General features: G+C 48.2%; 1 protein-coding gene across 2 annotated transcripts; it reads right to left on the reverse strand.

The window, feature by feature from the left end:
• Window positions 1–550: 550 nt before the first annotated feature.
• On the reverse strand, window positions 551–10,503 carry LOC113836427 (complement C1q tumor necrosis factor-related protein 4). 2 transcript variants are annotated; one of them, XM_035446874.1, is made up of 2 exons: window positions 10,295–10,503; window positions 551–1,674 (listed from the first exon to the last, which is right to left on the reverse strand). In XM_035446874.1, exon 2 carries the CDS (start codon window positions 1,667–1,669, stop codon window positions 689–691), a length of 981 nt encoding a protein of 326 aa, XP_035302765.1. In that variant the 5' UTR covers window positions 1,670–1,674; window positions 10,295–10,503; the 3' UTR covers window positions 551–688. The 2 variants fall into 2 exon arrangements, with proteins under 2 accessions (XP_035302765.1, XP_027278404.1); XM_027422603.2 differs by lacking the exon at window positions 10,295–10,503 and adding an exon at window positions 4,719–4,848.
• Between the last annotated feature and the right edge of the window lie 9,846 nt (window positions 10,504–20,349).

A 20,349-nucleotide genomic window follows, 5' to 3' on the forward strand; every position in this document is an offset into this window, starting at 1 on the left:
AAAGCTGGGAGAAGACCCTCGCAGAGATACTAGCTCAGGCAGTATAAGGTATTTGTTGCCCTGATTCTGTGTAGCTCTGTTCTGGTCTCCCAGAGCCTGTCTCATTTTTGTGTCTAAGACAACTTACTCTAAAGCGTGTTCTAAGCAAATCACTCAGCCCATTCTGGGAGGGCATGAGGCAGGACAGCCAGGTATCAGCCCTGGTCTCAGTACCATGCCCTACCAAAAGAAGGAACATCCTGTTTCCTTGAATCCTGTGTTCCTAGTGGGTTAGAGTCATAGGATGATGTTCCCTGTCACAGAAAGGCACAATTTGAACCAGAAGAAGAATGTCGTTGGTGAGAAGTCAGACGGAGGGATGCACTGGACACAGACATGAAGGTGAGGCCTACTTGAATTCAGGGGACTATGCTTCAAATTCTTCTCACCCTAACCAGGCCTGACTCCATCTAGGCCCTATGTGTTGTCCTAGTCAGGGTAGTACTACCCCATCCCGGGGAGAAGGGGAGGCAAAGGCATCACAGTCAAGACACAGGGCAGGCCCTAAGGCTGACAGAGGCATGTCCACTTTATTGACAGAGTTCAGAGTTGGGCAGGCTGTTATGCTCAGGCCGGTGGGGCATTCGGGCCGTGGTCCCGGCTCGGCATGCACGCCCCACGGCCTTCCCGGGTTCCTCCAAGCAGAGGCTCAGAGCTCGGGGGGCTTGAGGGCCGGAGGGCCGGCGGCGGCCAGGTCGGGGTACACCAGGAAGCCTGAGAAGGTGATGTACTTGCCGTGGTTGCTGTAGGCGCCATAGCCATCATGGTCGTGGCTGAGCAGCCAGACGGCGTCACCGCGCCGCAGCGCCAGCATCACGCTCTGGCTCTGCATCTCGCGGCGCCTCGAGGCGCCGTCGTCGTAAATCATGGCCTGCACCTCGTCCCGGTTCTTCATCAGCTTCACCGACAGCGTCTTGCGCGGCAGCTTGCCCAGCGTGAAGGAAAAGAAATAGGCGCCGGGCAGGCGGCAGCGGAACACGCCGGCCGCCGCGTCGAAGTCGCCACCTATGTTGACCAGCTCGGTGTCGAAGGCCAGCGGCCGGTGGCGTGGCCCCGGGCCAGCATCCGAGCCCACCAGGCTGCGCGTGCGCGCCGCCGAGAAGGCCGAGCGCGGCTCCGGGGCCGCGGCTCCGCGCGCAGGCGCGTCGGCGTCGGCGTCGGCGTACACCAGGTAGCCGCTGAAGGTGGCGCCGGGGGCGCCCAGCGCGTACTGCGGAGCGCCGTGCAGCCGCAGCCACACCGTGTCGCCGTAGTCGAGCTGCAGCATGGCGCTCTGGCTGGCAGCGCGCCGCGCGCCCGGCCGCCGCTGCTCGTCGAAGGCCAGCGCCTGCACCTCGTCACGGTTGCGCACCAGCATCACCGACAGGCTCTTGTGCGGGGCCTTGCCGGCCGTGAAGGAGAAGAAGTAGGCGCCGGGCACGCGGCAGCGGAACCGCCCCGTGGCCGCGTCGAAGTCGCCCCCGATGTTCACATACACCTTGTCGAAGGTCACCGCCATTTCCGACGTGCCCTCCAGCGGGGTGGTGCGAGCCGCCGAGAATGCTGACCGCAGCTCTGAGGAGCCAGGGCCAGCGGGGCCCAGTGCCCCGCAGGCCACCGGGCTTAGCAAGCCCAGCAGGAGCAGCAGCATGGCACCTGGGAGGGGAGAGAAGACCCAAGCAGGGGAGGAGGGTTGGACAGCGGCTGCTTTCACCTGTAATTTCTCTTCCTAGCCTTGCTCTTGACCCATGACTACGTTTTCCTTCACTAGGCCAGTATGTCTCACTTAGTGTCGCCTGGAGGGCTTATTACAGCACCCATACTTGTCACCGTCTCAAACACACACACACACACACACACACACACACACACACACACACACACACCACCCAGTCGATTTATTCCATAAGCCTGGGAGGCGGCCTGAGAGTTTGCATGTCTAATAGTATCCTTAGTAGTCTGATTAGCTGATCTAGAGTTCATACCATTGGATTAGGCCAGTACTTCTCCGAACTTTTGATTTTAAGCATGAGAATCCTTTTGCAGATAAGACCTGGTACACATGCTGCAGACTTGTTAAAATGTTCTGGTTAATGAGGCCTACACCTCTCACCTAACCCCTCCCTCCTCCTTCTCTGGGTGTTAAGGAGGTCTGTTTCCAACAGCCAACACTTCCTTGCCACTTCATTTTCCTGTAGTTTTTCTCTGGTCCTTGGCCTGCCCTTCACAATAAACACTGGCTCCTTGTATCAGTTTCCACCATGGCAACGTTTTAAGTCTTATCTGGGAATGAATGGAGAGTGCTGCTCTCTAACCCCTCTCCTGGCCTCTGACCTACTCAAGAGTCCCACAGGATCTCCGGACTCCCCTGGGGCCCTTCCTGCACTGAGGAGGTCTGGCGAGAGACTTTGAGTTAGTGTCTTCCCTATGAAAACAATGGGGATAACAAGGGACCGGAGAGATGGCTCAGAGTGTTAGCTGCCATTCTAGAGGACCCAAATTTAATTTCCCAGCACTACAAGGCAACTTGCAGCCATCTGCAACTCTAGATCTTCTGCCTCTTCTGACCTCCAATTGGCAGCACACACATAGAGGGTACACAGACATACAAGCAAGCAAAACACCCATATACATAATTTTGTTTTAATTTTAAGGTCTATAATAACTCCTTCTGTGCCTTTGTGCTTGGAGGTTAGCTCCTTGGGAAGTAGCAAACCACAGCTGCTAAGGATAGGGAGAACAAAGTAAAATTCTGGCAGGCCTTTGGCAGGATGGTGATGTCATCAGCTTCATTGGTGGTGGTGGTGGTGGACTGGAGTAGACAGGCTTAGATCTGGACACCAGTCTTGGGGAATTAACCACAAGCACTGTGACACTGAATCACACCCCAGTCACTGTAGGCAGTTTTTAAAAACTCTCTGAGTAAATGGCATGCATAATGGAGGGCCTCACAGAAGCTTGTGGTAACATACCCAGACAGCAATTGTGAACAAGGTCTGTATAGAGACAGACCTACCCAGGCGTCCATACGCTTCTGTTCTTACCACTGGGAAAAGTGATCTGATCAAGTTCTTGACATAAGGGGTAGAGCCTCAGTAAATGCTTGGTGAAGGCATTATCCGATTCCTGGAGTCATGCTGATGGTGGGGTTCCATAATGCTCTGAAGTAGGGCAGAGGCTTTGAGGCTTGAACACCCAAGGCTCCGAAGTGGAGACAATCAGGAGAGAGGCTGGAGACAGCTTGGGACATGAGCTTTTCTGGGAAGTACCCTGGGAGTGTGTGTGTAGCCTTGTGTGTCTAATGGATGCCAGGGGCCTGCTGAGAAGAGCTGCCAGGGGCAGCTCCGCAGCTGTGTCCCACTCCTGGCTGCTCACCTGAGGATTGGATTCTAGCCTGCATTCTATTTGCCTAGCTGCTGGAGTAAAATGCACTGCCCTTTAATTCTCACAATGAAGACCTCAAGTCCAGCTGAACACTGCCTCCTTCCAGAGGGGTACTTTTCTGGTCCTCACAGAGATGTCCCATGTGTTACTTGGTGAGGATAGGGAGGGGAGAAGGGGCCCATCTGTAGTGGTGAAAACTATGCCTGCCAGGTGCCTCGTCCATTCTTTTTTACAGAGCTGTTTTAGACATAGATAAGCCCTCTCCCATTTTATTGATGAGAAAGCTAGTGCTTAAACAAGGGGTACACGTTTTGGCTCAAGGTCATCCACGGAGCACTACAGTAAGCCCTAAACAGAGGGTTTTTTAAATTTCAGATTCAGTGTTCTTTTCTACTAGCTTTCCCTCTTACACAAAGGCATCTTTACAGCGGATCTGTTTCCCGCCTCTGACCCCTTTTGCAAAAACAGAAGAGGCAAGGCATGAGTGCTGGAGGAAGCAAGCAAACAAAGGCAAGCAAAACCCTCTGTCGTTTTGTCTCCTGGGAGGTGGGAGCGCTCCCTGCCCTGCAGCTTTCCTGGCAGGTCTGCTCTAGAAGTCCTGCCTGCCCTATCCTTTGCCACCTCCCTCCCAGTCTGGTATACCCACCAGTGCCAAAGGGTCTTCCTGTGGGGCCAATGCCCTTCCCCCCTTTCATACTCTACCGCACATGTCCCTGAACACTGGATCCTTCCTTTGACAACCCCTTTTTCCCCCCTGGCAGGTCAGAGGGGGGATGGGAAGGTGTCAGGTGGGTGTCAAAGCTCCAGGGAGGAAATGGCTAAACAAAGCTCTGTCCAGGTAAAGCTCAAAATAGTCGTCTTCAAAGAGAAAAACTGGGACAGGGAGCTGGGTAGACCCAGAGCCCCGGAACCAATGGAGAAGGTGCAGCGATGTCAGGCTGAGGGCATCTTCAAGCCCCCAGCGCCTTGCTCCCGGTGCCCCAGTTAAACCTGTTCTCAAACCCCGCCAGAAACCCCTTCTGTCTTCCTTGAAAGTCCAGCATCCTTTCAAGAAGGTCAGCCCCACTTTTACAGAAGTAGCCAATTAATCATTTCTCGTGGGGAAAAAATGCCCCAGAACCACCCCCCCTCAAGCCCTTTTCCTTGAGACCTGCCCTCCACCCCTCCCTTCGGAGTAAAAGCCCTTGAGCCTCTTTCATGGAAAAGCGCCCGGGTCCTCCTTTCCAGGGAAATAGGACCCGGTCCCTCGCGCCTCCCGCCGCCCCCACTCGCATAGAAGAGGAGCCTGCGCCCCCGCCTCCTCCGGCTGCCCTCACCTGGCTGGTGGCGGGCGGGTCGGCTTCGGTCGGAGCCGCCGATCCGGCTCCGCGAGGACGCCGGGCTGCGCACTGGTCGCCCGCGCTGCGGCTTGGTCGGGCCTGCGGGGGTGGCGGGGGCACGGGCGGCGGCGAGTGGGGACCCCGGCACAGGGAGGCGTGAGCGAGTGGGAAGGACAGCAGAAGCTGAAGCGGAGAAGCGCAGGGGCGGGGAGCAGGGGAGGCGGAGGGGAGAGCGAAGGACGAGGGAGGGGCGCCGAGCAGCGGGGCCTGGGGCACCGCACGGAGCCTGCGCCGAGCGCGGGACCCTTCCTCACTCGGGACCAAGAGCTTTATCTTCAGGGTGCAGAGAGCAGGCGTCATTGATCCAAGTTAGCAGATGGGGAAACCGAGGCCGCTGCAGAGGCCACACTAGGGATGGCTCAGGGCATCTTATAGACTGACCAGCTTTCCCGCTTGTGTTGGGATACACGGACTGGGCTGCAAGGACATTAGGAGGTGAGGTTTTGTGTGAGACAGATGTCCAGGCTGAGTGGCCTTGGGGAAGGTCTGAATGAAGAGAAAGATGAAAGAATGGGTCACTGTCCTTAGTAAAGGCAGAGATGAAAGTGCCCTACTTTCCCTTACTCACTTCTGAGTCTGAAAATGCTCCCATGCATTAGTAAGGCTGCAGAAGGACAAAGCTGCAGGCATCAGCACACCAGCTTGAGTCCCTCTGGGAAGGACAAAGAAGGAGCAGGGTCCTTGCAGCCAGCTGGATGTTTGTTTTCTTTTTTTTTTTTTTTTCTACAAAGGGTTGAGAAGGGCGATAGAAGGTCCCCGTATGGGACATCGATGTCCTGTGGACCTGTGCTTAGGTAGCAGGAGTCCAGCAAGGCCTCAAGACTGGAGTCAGCATCTTACACTCAGAGGCTCTCTGTATAGCTCCTTGCCCTCAGAAGCTTTCCTTCTGGAACTCTCCAAACTTACCTGAGCCCAGTTATTGGAGAACAAGTCATTGCCACTGAAGGTGTTGGAAGTGGCGGACTTGGCTTCAAGTTCCTTCAGGGTGTTGGGTGAGTGAAGAGATGGATGAGTGGATATCTCCCTGGATCAAAAGGAAAGGCTGGAGCCTTTTGGGCAGAGGCATGGGTACAAGGTGACATGAGGCAAACTTGTCTAGCCCTTGTCAGATCATAGATGTCTCCTTCTCCTTGAACAGGGGGAAGGCCATGTCAGTGGAGAGGGCACAAGTTTGATAGCCTCAAGGTGGGTGAGCCATACAGTCATGCACAGGAAAGTTGAGCCAGGCCAGGAGCCAGGCTGTGACAGTGGTGGCCCTTGACATTGGATCCCTCAATCAAAGGAGTAAGGCAGCCCTTATGAGTGTGATTCCAGTGGTGGAAGGTGGGAGAGCAGAGAAGGCAGGACAAATAACACCAGCTGGGGCTGGAAGATATGTGACACTTAACCAGAGAAGTCAGGGTGGGGATGGAGATGGGTGTATAGCATGGAAATAGGGGTTGTTTCAGGGTCTTGGGAAGGGGGAGGCCAGGAAAGGACGAAGGGGAGGAGTAATGCCAGGAGAGGTGGGTATGGGACAGTCAGGAGTGGAGGGCCATAGATACCAGGTAGGAAGTTAGGAATCGATGGCAGGAGGGTCCAGAGAAAAGAGCCCAGGCTGGGTTGTAGTCCTCCTTGTGAATCACACTGGTTTGAATGGCAGGTGCTGGCAGTGCTCTGCTCCCACTCCAGCACCTTCTCATCCATAATGCCTCTCCCAGCCCGGATATTAGCTTCAGACAGTTTCTGACCCCAATTCCCATTTGCATCACTCCTGGAGCATTCTTGGTTGTGCACTTGAGTAAGGCAGAAGCGCTGGAGAGCTAACTTCAACTAATGAGAGGCAGGGGCTGGGAGTGAATACCAGCTTCCTGGTTCCTCAGTGGGAGCCTTCCCAGTTCCAAGATGTGTTCTAGCATAATTAAATGACTCCTTTAGTGACAACTCAGTAACATCGGCATGCTTCACTTTCCTTTTTCCCTTTCTAGGCCCACCCTATTTCCTGAGAGTCCTTCCTCCTAAATAACTATTCAAATCCAAATTTTCTCACTCTCCTCTCTGTCTCTCTCCTTTCTCTGTCTGTCTCTACCCCTCCCACCGTGTGTGTGTGTGTGTGTGTGTGTGTGTGTGTGTGTGTACGTGTGTGTACAGTGCAAATGTGGAGGTCAGAGTACAACTTGAAGGACTTGGTTCTTTCCTTCCACTTCGTGGATACTAGGGACCAAACTCAGGTTGTCATCAGGCTTGGTCGCAAGAGTACTTACTTACTGAGCCATTGCACTGGCTCCCAGAAAGTGCTCTTAAAGGTACTGACTTTAAAGGGACAGCTGGCAGGCCCCCTCCTCTTGTCCTCCTCCTTTTCTTTCCTTCTTGGAATGTGAACATGAAGGACAGCAGTCACTTTGACAGTGAAGTGTTCTAAACGCAGTGCTAGGTGAATACCCAGGAAGAAGCTGAGATGAACAAGCCGTGGACAAGCCTCAAGGAGACAACACTTTAGTGCAGTGGTTCTCAACCTTCCTAATGCTGTGCCACCCTTTAATACAGTTCCTCATGTTGTAGTGATCACCAACCAGAAAATTATTTTCATTGCTACTTCAAAACTGTAATCTTGCTACTGCTGTGAATCGTAATGTGAATATCTGTGTTTTCCAATGGTCTTAGGTGACCCCTGTGAAAGGGTCATTCAACCCCTAAAGGGGTCATGATCTATTCTTTTAGTGGGACTGTAGGGTGTGGACAAGAAGAGCTTGTCCAGGACAGAGTCACAGAGTGCTGTGGCAGGGTATCCAGGAAGGTGTCATGAAGGAAGCTATTTCTACACAATGACGAGGGTTCTGACTTGGTGAGTGGAGGTGGAGAAGGGGGAGTGAGAGGGTTAGACCCGGTTAAAGGTAAGAATGAGAGATGAGCAAGGGTGTGGAGGAGGCACAGACAGCAGACTGGGGAGGGAGCCGCACATGCCAATTGAAAAGAGACCAAAGAAAAGAGAGAGGGGACAGAGGTGAGAAGAAAGTCCATCGAGGAGAAAATGGTGGCTGTGTCGAGATGAATTTGAACTATGCAAGACCAGAGGGAAGTGACAGGAGAGATTAGAAGAGAGACTCCATGGTTGCCTGAGAACATGAGCATACAAGCTCACAATCTAATTAGCTTCTTGGCTTGCCAAAGGATTACAGGAGAATTAGCAAAGCTCAGGAGTCTAGGGACCTTGCTGGGAGTTGAGGGGAAGTTAATGAGAACGATGACAACATGCCCCAGGGAAAAATGAAAGAGGAGGAATTGTCAGTCAAGCAGAGATGCTGGCAGGAGAGACAGATGTCAGGAGTCTCTTTCTCCCTAGCAGATCACAGATCTCCAAGGGAGCAAACAGTTAGGGTTCCTCAGTCAGGCTCCTGTCCTCTGGCTCACATCAGGTGACCATCCTCTGGATACCTGGTAAGTGACCTGAAGCAGAGAAACCTGGGAGCAGCTCTGAAGGTCGAGTGTCCAAGTCTGCCTTGGCTCTTTTCCCAGAAGGGGTCAAAGGCTCAAACAATTGCTGGATGGCAGAACTGAACCCCTGGGCCCCATCTTCAGGTGGGTGGGAGGTGACCTCTCTTAATTGAATGTGGCAAACTTCATTTTCCAAAGACTGTTAAGTGTTTCCCGTTCCCACCTTGCTCTTAACAATGATATTGTCATGCCCAATAAAAAAGGAGTTATATTAGGTCTGCCTGGATTGCTCTCTCTTGAAACCGCCCGTTTGGAGTCCAACCATCCCATCCTAGGAAAGCCTCATGATAAGGGCCCTGTGTAGATGCTGTGGCCTACAGCCCTAGTCAGGATCAGCTAGATAATTCACGGGATCCAATGCAAAATGAAAATGTGACATTGCTGTTTAGAAATTAAGTTTAGATGGAAGCAGGAAACCACTTACAGAGGAAACTGTCAGGTCCAAAGACACTCCTGTTCCTAGATTCTGGTGGTAAAACAAAAGCCAGCATTTGCTCAGGGGCTTGGGAAGCTAGTTCTCACTTTCCAAAAGGAGTCATTTTCCTTGTGTCTAGCAAAAGGGACTTATGGCTCTTCCATGAACATATGACTGTGGTCCATGCCAGCTCCCAGGCTCCCTCAGGACCTATTCACAAGGCTCCTTATTCACTTCAACCACCACCCCCACCACAGCTCCTCACTGACTCCCTTTCTCCCAGGTACCAATTCCCTTATAACCCTTTGTCCCCCGTCACTTCTCTCTGCTTTCCCAAAAGACAGCCTTGGCAGTTTGGAGTAAACTTTTCCCCCTGTCACCCAGAGAGGGGCTATTGCTGTTTCTTTACTGCACCCCAGAAATTCAGGGGTAAGGTACCGTTGTGTGGCAGAATGACTGTGAAGCTCTGGCTTAATATTGGGTAAAATGGCTCCGCAGGTAAAGGTGGCTTTGCTACCAACCTTGAAGACTTGAGCTTGATTCCTGGGATGCATATGGTAGAAGAGGGGAACTAACACTGAAAGTTGTCTTCTGACCCTCCCCTGCCCCCCACACACAGACAGACACACACACCCAATAAATAAATAAATAAATAAATAGTATGTATTTTAAAAAAGCAATCAGGGAGCTAAGGGCCTAGTAAAGTACTTGCTAATATGTGCAAAGCCCTGAGTTTAACTTGCAAACTTAAGGCCTTTATGTATTGATTTATTTTACTCAAGATAAAACCCATGATCTTGGGGCTGGAGACATGGCTCAGTGGTTAAGAGAACTGGCTGGTCTTCAGAGGTCCTGAGTTCAATTCCCAGCAACCACATGGTGGTTCACAACCACCTGTATTGAGATCTAGTGACCTCTTCTGGCTTGTAGGGATACATGCAGACAGAACACTATACATAATAAATAAATAAATAAATAAATAAATAAATAAATAAATCTTTTTTTGTTTGTTTGTTTTTGTTTTTCGAGACAGGGTTTCTCTGTGTAGCTTTGGAGCCTATCCTGGCTCTCACTCTGAAGACTAGGCTGGCCTCGAACTCACAGTGATCTGGGCTGGAATTAAAGGCCTGCACCACCAATGCCCGGCAAATAAATAAATCTTAAAAAAACAAAAACAAGCTGGGCATTGGTGGTGCAGGCCTTTAATCCCAGCACTAGGGAGGCAGAGGCAGGCAGATCACTGTGAGTTCGAGGCCAGCCTGGCCTCCAGAGGGAGTGCCAGGATAGGCTCCAAAGCTACACAGAGAAACCCTGTCTCGAAAAACCAAAAAAAAAAAAAAAAAAAAAAAAAATAATAATAATAAATAAAAAACAAAACAAACAAACAAACAAACATGATCTCAGTTTCAAGGCTAGCCTGGTCTGCAAAGTGAGTTCCAGGATGGCCAGAGCTGTTACACAGAAAAACCCTGTGTTGAAAAACCAAACCAAACCACCAAACAAACAAACAAAAAAACAAAAAAACAAAAAAACAAAACAACTTTGGGCTCATGCACGCTAGGTAAAGTCCTTTTCCACTAAGCTACATCCTCAACCCCTATGGGGTTTCTTTTAAAGACAGTACCTTGTACAATTGTTTACCCATTCAGATTGGCTTGACTCTAGCATGGGTGAAGAAGCCTTCAGGATGATCCCAGGCCCAGGCTGGAGCATCCTTTGCTGACAGGGGCATTGCATTCTGATTCTGACTGGTGTGTAGGCAGTGGAAGGGTTGAATTGCTTTTTCTGTGTTTTCTGAGGGGAAGTACCTGCCAGGAGCAGTGTCAGAGGAGTCATAAATGGTTGGGGGAAAGCTTGAGATGTAAATGCAATCCTCCCTAGCCTAATAACCTCTGGATGAGGAGGAGCAGACAAAGGGAGGCACAAACAGCATGTAACTGGTGAGGCTGAATTTTTCAGGCTGGCCTTGAATTCAACCTAGCTAGCAATACCCCTTCCTCAGCTTCTTGAGTACTGGGATTATAGGTGTGTGCCATCACACCCCACACCCTCCACTTTTCAAAGAGCAGCCACAAATAAAAACCACAGAGAAAGGTGCAATGTGAATAGCAGGCAAAGGAATTCTCTAAGTGGAGGGACCAAAGGAAGCTAAAGGAAAGAGGTGACACCTAAATGCAGCCGTGAAGGCTGTGCTGGACTTGAAGGACCAGGGACCAGAAGGTAACTCTCCCAGAGAAACAATAAAGAATCATGGTGGAGGGGGCTGGGAAGATGGCTCAGCGGCTAAGGGTGCTTGCTCATTGCTTACAGAGGACAGAAGGCTGAGCAGAAAATAGAGTGCCACCTGCAGCCTCAACTGAAAAAAGAAACATGGTGGAGGTCTGTAGCTGGCATCCAGATGCTCTCTGATTCGTACCAGCTCCACTGCTAATTGTGTACTCTGTTTCCCCAGCTCTAAAATGGAACTGGGTATTGTGGCTTTAGTCTATGATTTCAGTACTTGAACAGGAGTGCAGGAGCATCGAGAGTTAAAGGCCAGACTTTGGTACATAGTGGCTTTGAAGCCAGCTTGGGGTACACGAACTCTGTCCTAAACTCCACTGCCCCAAAATAACATATATGCCTCACTGACTTGTGACAAGCATTCACAGATATACTTAGTTCTAAAGCTCTTAGCACAGAGCCTGGCATGTTACATGTTCTTTTTTTTTAATTTATTTATTTTTATTTTATGTGCATTGATGTTTTGCCATGGGTGTTGGGTCCCCTGGAACTGGAATTACAGACAATTGTGAGTTGCCATGTGGGTGCTGGGAATTGAACCCAGGTCCTCTGGAAGAGCAGTCAGTACTCTTAACCACTGAGCCATCTCTCCAGCCCCCATGTTTTATGTTCTTAATGTGTGCTGTCTGTCACTACTGTATGGAGTGTTTGAAAAATGAATAGGGCTGGGTATGTAGCCCAGTAAAAGAGTGCATGCTTAGTATGTGTGAGGCTGTGGATTTCATCTCTACCATAGTAGAAGAAAAAAAATGAGTCATAGTATTGGTGTGTCAGGCTGGGAATGCCCCTCAGTGGGTACAATGCTTCTCTAGCTTACACAAAACCCTGGGTTTGATCTCCAGCATTCATACGCTAGGTATGCTACACTTTTAATCCTAGCACTTAGAAGTAGAGGCAAGAGGACCAGAGTTCAAGGTTTTCTAGCTAGCCAGAGCTACATTAGAGTATCTGTGTGCACTCATGTGTGTGTGTGTCTGTATCTATGTGTGTGAGTGCATGTATGTGTATATTCTCTTATGTCTGTATGTATCTGTGTGTGTCTGTGCACGTAGTGTGTGTGTGTGTGTGTGTGTGTGTGTGTGTGTGTGTGTGTGTATGGATGGTGGTGTGTGTGTGTGTGTGTGTGTGTGTGTGTGTGTGTGTGTGTGTGTGTGTGTGTGTGCGGTATGACATTTCAAGGGCTTTGCAGAAATTCACAGTGCTTCCCTCTGCTGAGCCAGCCTTCATCTCTGAGTTCCGATTTCCTCATTTTTTGTCTGGATGATGGGCTCTGCATGCGTTTCCCACACTCTGGACTTTCTCACTGGATCTGAAACCCCTGCCTCAGCTCTGCCACAGGCTGCTTGCCCCACCTCCATTGCTAATCCTGTCTGTCTTGTCAGACCTTAACTCAAAAAGATGTGGCCTTCTCTCTTCCTCTCCAGCAGATCTGATGTTTATGGCTTGCCTGCCCTGTTGTTTTTCTCTCAAACTCTATAATAGTGTCCCAAGCTTGAAGTCAAGTGCTCTTACCAAGTTGAAACACCTACTTAATCCTATCCTCCAGCTCCCCCCCCCCGCCCCAAAAAACAACAACAAAAAACCCCAAACAAACAAACAACCCACCCAGAAATTTCAGTGATGTTGACAAAAGGTCTGGAAAACTGGGAGAATCTGATTTTAAAGGACTTTATGGCATCTGGACTTTGTTCTGGGGACAGTAGCTTTCAATCCTATCAGAAAAAATTCCTTCAGGACAAATACTTGTGATGCCTTGTCTCCAATACAGAAGTGAAATCTCTAGAGAACAGAATCTTCTGACACCTAACTTAAAAAATCAACATGATGGGTAAAAGCTTTTGCTGGCTCAGTTCCATCCCCAGGAGCCATGGTAAAAGAAGACAACAGATTCCACAAAGTGATTTTTGACCTCTGCATGTACACTGTGGCCCCCTCACAACAATAAATAATAAATAAATAAATAAATAAATAAATAAATAAATAAGGAATATAAAGGAAGGACATTCGGTCCAGTTCTGAAGATCCAAGGGCACAATGCCAACACCAGTTAGCCGTCATGAAGACTGTGTGTCGGATGATATCTGGATGATTCAGCACGTGTGGGAGGCAAGAGATACTGCCACAAACAGGAGGCCCACAAAGCAATTCCAGAACCAAGCTTACTCATAACCACATTTTTTCTCAATACTTTAAAATCTCTCCCAACAAACAGTTTTCTCCAAGTTTTTATGTTTCCGGTAGTTATTGCTTTCACTTCAACGTGCAGAACTGATATGGGGGTGGGTGGTGGCCACTGGAGAGATGGCTCATTGGTTAAGAGCATTTACTGCTCTTGCAGAGGACCCAGGTTCAATTCCCAGCACCCACACAACAGCTTACAGCCGCTGACTTCCACAGGCACTTTGAGCACACTGTTTGCACAGGCAAAACACTTAGACACATGAAATAAAAGTAAATAAAAGAATAGGAGCCTGGTCTACAGAGTGAGTTCCAGGACAGCCAGGGCTACACAGAGAAATCCTGTCTCAGAGGGAAAAAAAAGAATAGCAGCTGGGCATGGTGGCTCCTACTTGTAATTCCAGCATTTAAAAAGCTCAGACAAAAAGGATCATGAATTCAAGGCCAACATGGGCTGCATAATGAAACCCTGTTTCAGAACAAACACATAAAAAAACAAAATGAAATCAAATTAGTTTTCAAAAAAATTTCGGAGTAGGACTAGAGAGACGGCTCAGTAGTTAGGAGGAGTAGGACTAGAGAGATGGCTCAGTAGTTAGGAGCACTGGTTGCTTTTGCAGAGGACTTGGGTTTGGTTTCTAAGTCACTACATGGCAGCTCATACCCTTTGTAAGTCCAGTTCCAGGGGATGAGACTCCATCTTCTAGCCTTCTTGCTTAGCTGCATGAAGGCTCTACACAGACATATGTGCACATGAAACACAGCCATACATATAAAAAAATGAATTAAATTTAACTTGTTCCTTATTCTTTTTCAGAGTGAGGAAAGATCCTGAAGCATAATAAAAACTCCAAAAATTATTTTAAAATTGATGTGTACATTTACTGTTGCTTAAAGGGGAAGGAAGATTGGGTGTGGTGGTATATGCCTGCTATTCTGCACTTGGCAGGCAGAGGCAGGAATGTTGTGAGGGCCAGACTGGTCTACATAGCAAGTTCTAGGCCTAAGATAGGAAGTAAGACAGTATCTCAAAAAGTATGCAAGCAACCACTCCCCCCAACACATACACACAAACAAACAAATAAATAAACAAAATAAGGCTGTAGAGATGGCTCAGTGGAGAGCTGGAGAGATGGCTCAGAGGTTAAGAAGAACCTGAGTTCAATCCCCAGCAACCATATGGTGGCTCACAACCATCTATAATGAGATCTGGTGCCCTCTTCTGACGTACAGGCATACATGGCAGCAGAACACTGTATACATAATAAACACATCTTTAGCTGGGTGTTGGTGGCTCACCCCTTTAATCCCAGTACTCAGGAGGCAGAGGCAGGTGGATCTCTGTGAGTTCGAGGCCAGCCTGGTCTATAGATTGAGTTCCAGGACAGCCTCCAAAGCAATACAGAGAAACCCTGTCTTGAAAAACAGAGAGAGAGAGAGAGGAGAGAGAGAGAGAGAGAGAGAGAGAGAGAGAGAGAGAGAGAGAGAGAGAGAGAGAGAGAGAGAGAGAGAGAGAGAGAGAGAGATGGCTCAGTGGTTAAGAGCACTGGCTACTGTTCCAGCACAGACATGCATGCAAGCAAAATACCTATATAGATTTTTTTAAAAGGCACAGTGTGTAAATGTGCTTGCTGTCAAACCTTACAATCTGAGTTTGACTCCCAGGACCCATATGATGAAAGGAGAGAACCAACTCCTACAGTTTGCCCTTGACCTCCACATTTGGGCTGTGGCAGGAATACAGACACAGGAGAAAAGGTAATTTAAAGAATATAAATACAAGTCTTTCCATTACTGTCTTTGTCACTGTTCTATTGCTGTGAAGATACACCAGGACCAAGGCAGCTCTTATAAAATAAAGCATTTAATTGAGGGTTGACTTATAGTTTCAGAGGAGTAGTTCATTATTATCATGGCAGGGCATGGCAGCACTCATGCAAAGCATTGGAGCAGTAGCTGAGAGCTACATCCTGATCTGAAGACAGAGAGACAGACAGACAGGAGAGAGGAGAGAGAGAGAGAGAGAGAGAGAGAGAGAGAGAGAGAGAGAGAGAGAGAGAGAGACTCTGGGCTTGGCATGAATTTTTAAAACCTCAAAGCCCATCCCCAGTGACACACTTCCTCCAAGAAGGCACATCTTCTAATCCTTTCAATAGTGCCCCCTCCCCACTAAACATTGAAATATATGTGCCTATGAGGACCAATTTTTTTTTTGAGACAGGGTTTCTTTGTGTAGCCCTGGCTGTCTTTGAATAGCTTTGCAGGCTCGTAGTTCAGGTGGCCTTGAACTCACAGAGATCTGCCTGCCTCTGCCTCCTGAGTGCTGGGATTAAAGGAGTGCACTTCAAATTTCTGCTGGATTGAGCTCACTCAGTTATTTTAAAAGCTTGATTCTGACACCCAAATATTATGTTTTTCTCCCAGAATGGTACTGTGTGCAAATATGATAAAGATGTCACCACTGATGACTGCTGATCTCGCCAAACAGAAAAGGTTTTTCTCCATATAAGCACTGGTGGGTTAACCAGTTCTGGCTGCAGTAGTTAAATGGGCAAAAGCCCTAAGTGAAGTCATCTCTGAGTTCCTTGCCCAGTCAGGCATGAGCCACTCAGTGTCTAACTGGAAACAGAACTATTTAAGAACAGAACTTATCCTTGGTATGATCATTTTCAGCATATTATTTGTGAAGACACCAAAACATTTTTTTAAGCTTTCTTGAATCCAGAATTTAGTGTTATATTCTAGAATAAATTCAGGGGTGGACAAATACATCATAGACACACACCCATCAAGTGTCTCTAGAATCAGCTTTTGCTGTTTCTCCAGTATTGGGCATTCTCCCCCAACCCACTATGGCCCTTTCCTGGAGTTGATCTCAAGGGTTCCTTGGCAACCTACTTTTGCAGCTCATTTTCAATGGTTAGGAATCTTGGCTTTATCTTATTATTTCTTCCTTTGCGGGGTTCATGTTTGCCTTTCCTCTTCCCAGCCTAGAAATACTTCCCCCAGGGACAATGGGAACACTGGGCTGAGTTTCCTGCCTTCCCTGATACCTGCCGATTGATTCCCAAGAGGAGCTTTGTCCTGGCCTCATTCCTCTGACAAAGAACACAAGTCGGTGAAGTGTTTGTGCCTTTTCCAAGCCTTTATTTCTGAGAGTCACCTTTCCTCCCATCCCTTACACCTTTTAGATGCTGTTTATTGGACTCTTTGGGTTTCTTGCTGGCTTCTTTGGTGTTCTGCTTTCTCCCACACAAGGACTTTCTACAAACTTAATGTCCTCATTTCTTTAGACCTTCCTGTACCTTTTGTGCTGACCACATTTGCCATCTAGTGTCTGAATTCGAGATAACTTTTCTCTGACTTGCTCAACTCATTTCATTATCTAAGCATGGATTCAGTCCCTACCCAACATGCCCTTCCTTAATTTAGCCCGCCTCCCCCCAACACCCTTTCTGGTTTTTGAGACAAGGTTTCACATCATGGCCCAGGCTGGCCTCATTCTTGTGGCAGTGCTTCTGCCTCTGCCTGCCAAGTGCTGAGACAATAGGTGCCAAGCCTGGCTGTGCTTCCTATGTTACTGACAGCACCAGGTGTCTCCTTTCATGATCAGAAGGAAGTTTAGGAGAGAAGCTTCCGGTGGCCAGAACAGGGTTGGGGAAACTGCCATTGTTTCACATGAAGTGTGTCAACTACTTAGCTCAGTGGTTCTCAGCCTGTGGGCTGTGACCCCAGGAGGGCTGAACGACCTTTCTCAAGGTTGCCTAAGACCATTAGAAAACATAGATATTTACATTACAATTCATAACAGTAGCAAAATTACACTTAGGAAGTAGCAATGGAAATAATTTTATGACGGTGACAGTCACCACAACATGAGGAACTGTATTAAAGGAAGATTGAGAACCACTAGCTTAGCTGGTAGCTGGGTGAGATTGTAGTGGCCACAGCAGTGGCACTGTCACAGTCCATTGCCTTATGGTCCTTGGAGTGTGGCTGAGCAGTCTAAAATTTCCTCCCATAAAGATACGGCTTCTGGCCGGGCGTTGGCGGCGCATGCCTTTAATCCCAGCACTCGGGAGGCAGAGGCAGGCGGATCTCTGTGAGTTCCAGGCCAGCCTGGTCTCCAGAGCGAGTGCCAGGATAGGCTCCAAAACTACACAGAGAAACCCTGTCTCGAAAACCAAAACCAAAAAAAAAAAAAAAACAAAAAACAAAAAAACCCAGAGAGATGGCTTCCATGTCTCACTCCATGTCTGGTTCTTCCTACACTATCATCAGTGTGCTGTGTGCTATACTCAGATGTGAATTCTACCTTTGTCTGGTACTTAATAGCAAATTGTTTAAGTCTTTGCATTTCATCTTCCTCCATTTGGAATGGGGTAGCATCTGGCTTGTGGGGCCACTGCTAATATGTATATGCATCTGTGCTCTGATGGATTCTTGTATGCCCCACATTCTTGGTGAACTATGATGAACTTCCTTCTCCATTTTCTTCTGGATGGGTGTACTGGATGGGGGTACCCAGCAAAACTTCCTTTAGCTACCCTGAATGGTAGCTAAAGATTTAGCAACATGTGGATAGGCCTAAAGGCCTGTCCCCTTTAGGATGGTCTCAAAACTCAGGCCTGGCCAGTGGGGTTCTAGTGTGGGTCCTCTCCCAGACACACCAAATGGTTTACAGATAGGTGTGGGTTCAAAGCAGAGTCCTTGGAGCTATCTTAAGTAGTATTTGCTCTCTCCAAAGTTACAAACTCAAAGAAGCCAGGTGGAGTTGCCAACAAATATCTTGAGCAATGGACAGAACCTGTCTGAGGAGGAATCTGGCAGAGGCCAGCAGCTGCAAGGAATGAGGAGTGCAAGACCTTAATCCCTTGTTTGAAGCACCGGCCATTTCTGTTATTTAAGCCAATAAGTTTCCTTCTTTAATGTGCCTGCTTGTGCTGAGCCTTCAGTCATGCAACTATGACAATACAACGTTAACCATTCATTGTTATAAGGACATTGTGAGTTCTTCTCACCAATTCACACTAACGCCAACTCTTGTAAACAATACTGGGATTCAGGCACATGCATGATATGACCTAGGAGTGAATTCTGCTCTTGCCAGTTACTAATCTTGGGCAAATCAGTTAACCCTCTGACATCACTTCTCAGTAACCATTGTTCTACTTAAATGTCTTAAATGTCTGTTACAGGGATTGGAGCTAATGTATATATAGTACATCTTTAGTGGGTTATCAATATGCTTGCATTAATTTTGTAGTAAGAGATTGAACTCAGGGCATCACACATTCTAGACTAATGCTCCAACACTGTGCTAGACCCACTGTATGGTATTGTTTTGTTTATTGTTGAGACAGCACCTCACTAAGTATCCTTGGCTGCTCTGGAACTTGATATTTATCATTTATCTTGGGTCTGGTGGACTCATTTAAACCTCACCTTCACACGCTTTTTTTATTTTTTTTCCTTTGAGATACGGTGTTGTAACCTGTCTTTGTGGGGCTTCAGTTGGATCCAGCTGACTTGCCCAGTTCATACCTGAGAGGGGGAGTGTGGATTCAGAAATTGCAGGTACAGATACTAAGGAGGAAAGAGATACAGAATAGAGCCAGGAGGGCAATCCAGTGAATACTAAATGCCTCAAGTATATTCTTCAACATTCTTAAATACCCCAGTCACAAAGGCCAAAGACTTCTTTATCATGTACAAGGAACAGACTTTCTTCCCTTCTTCAAACATTTGGTAACTACACTTTAGTCTCAATTTCTCGTTATCTGGCCTTGAGAGTCAATAGTAACCACATCTCAGACCAAATTTGTTGTTATTTAGATAAGACATCCACAACAAAGGTCAAACATCCTACAGTAGCTGTGCCTTAGACCTTTAGGTCTTATGACTTTAACCTTGGAAGAGTAAGGACAGTTTTGAACTCTCTGACCTTAAGTCAAGAAGTGGAGCCATCTGTGTGGGCCTCGATGACAGGATTTCTCTGGGTAGCCTTCACTGTCCTGGAACTCACTCTTCTCAGCGTGTGGGGATTGGACCCTGGGTCTTGCACATCCTGCGTAAGTCCTTCTAACACAACCCACAGTCCCAGCCCTTCAATAGTTTTATTTTATAGTTGCCTATAAATGTGGAATTTAGTTTTTTTCTTCTTTGTGGCTCTGACCCAAGGGAGGACAGGAACTTACATGATTTGGGGGAAGGTAGGAGATGAGGGGGTGGACAGGAATTTCAAAGTGGAGGCGAGGTGGAATTAGGCTGTTTAAAACATTTGTGACTACAGAACTCTCCACCCACTTTCCATTTATAAATAGCCCTGTCTCTCAGCCTGGCTCCTCCTGCATAAAGGCTGCAATGGAAGATAACAAACACAGACAGCAGCTACTAAGGGGACAATCGCAGAGCAGAGCCTGCAGAATTGGGCCTGTGGGGCTTCAGCTCAGGGTACAGGGATAAAAAGGTGTTAGGGAGAAGTCTTGAGAGCTGTGGGTCAGAAAGAGATACTATCCATTGCTGTTGGTCTGGAGAGGTGAAGTCGCAGGGGCCTCCTGTGCCCCGGTCACCCCAGAGCTGGCTGGAGGGCTATCTTCCACCTTCTGCCCTTTCTGGGAAGGAAAAGATAGATGGCTACTGTGACAGCTGGGCAGAGATGATGCCTCTGAGGCAGCACTCTAGTGGTGAGAATCTAGTGGTGACTTTTCTGAAGAAGGGACTGGGTAGAGAGGACTCCAGGGTTTCTGCCTTAGGAAATAGGGTGTTAATAGCATGCTTAATGAAGTTTGAGAGTAGAAGTGATGCTACAGGCTTGGGAATAGAGGCTACTATGGAACTCAATATAGGGATTCTGTAAGATGTCTAGGCAGATACGTGTTGGGGAGAGTGGGACATTCATCCAACAAGTGTCTGCTGCGTATTAGAACGTGCTGGACTCTGGTTTGTTCAGTGGCCTGGAGAAAGGTTAGGACAGCCAGAGAAGCAGTCACACTTGTCTTCAGTTCCTTTATGGAGTCTATGATTTTGCCCTCTTATATCTGCAAATATCCCTTCTCCTTCTAGCAGTAATAGCTGCCACACACCAAATATTTACTGTGCCGATATGCTAAATTAATATTCCAATAAGCATCATTCCTCATTTTAGAGATGAGAGGCCTGAATTCAAGTGGGTTAAGGCTTCAACTTATAGTTGAGTGGTAGAGTGTTTACCTGGTA

Source organism: Cricetulus griseus, chromosome 6, assembly GCF_003668045.3.
Source record: "Cricetulus griseus strain 17A/GY chromosome 6, alternate assembly CriGri-PICRH-1.0, whole genome shotgun sequence".
NCBI lineage: Eukaryota > Metazoa > Chordata > Mammalia > Rodentia > Cricetidae > Cricetulus > Cricetulus griseus.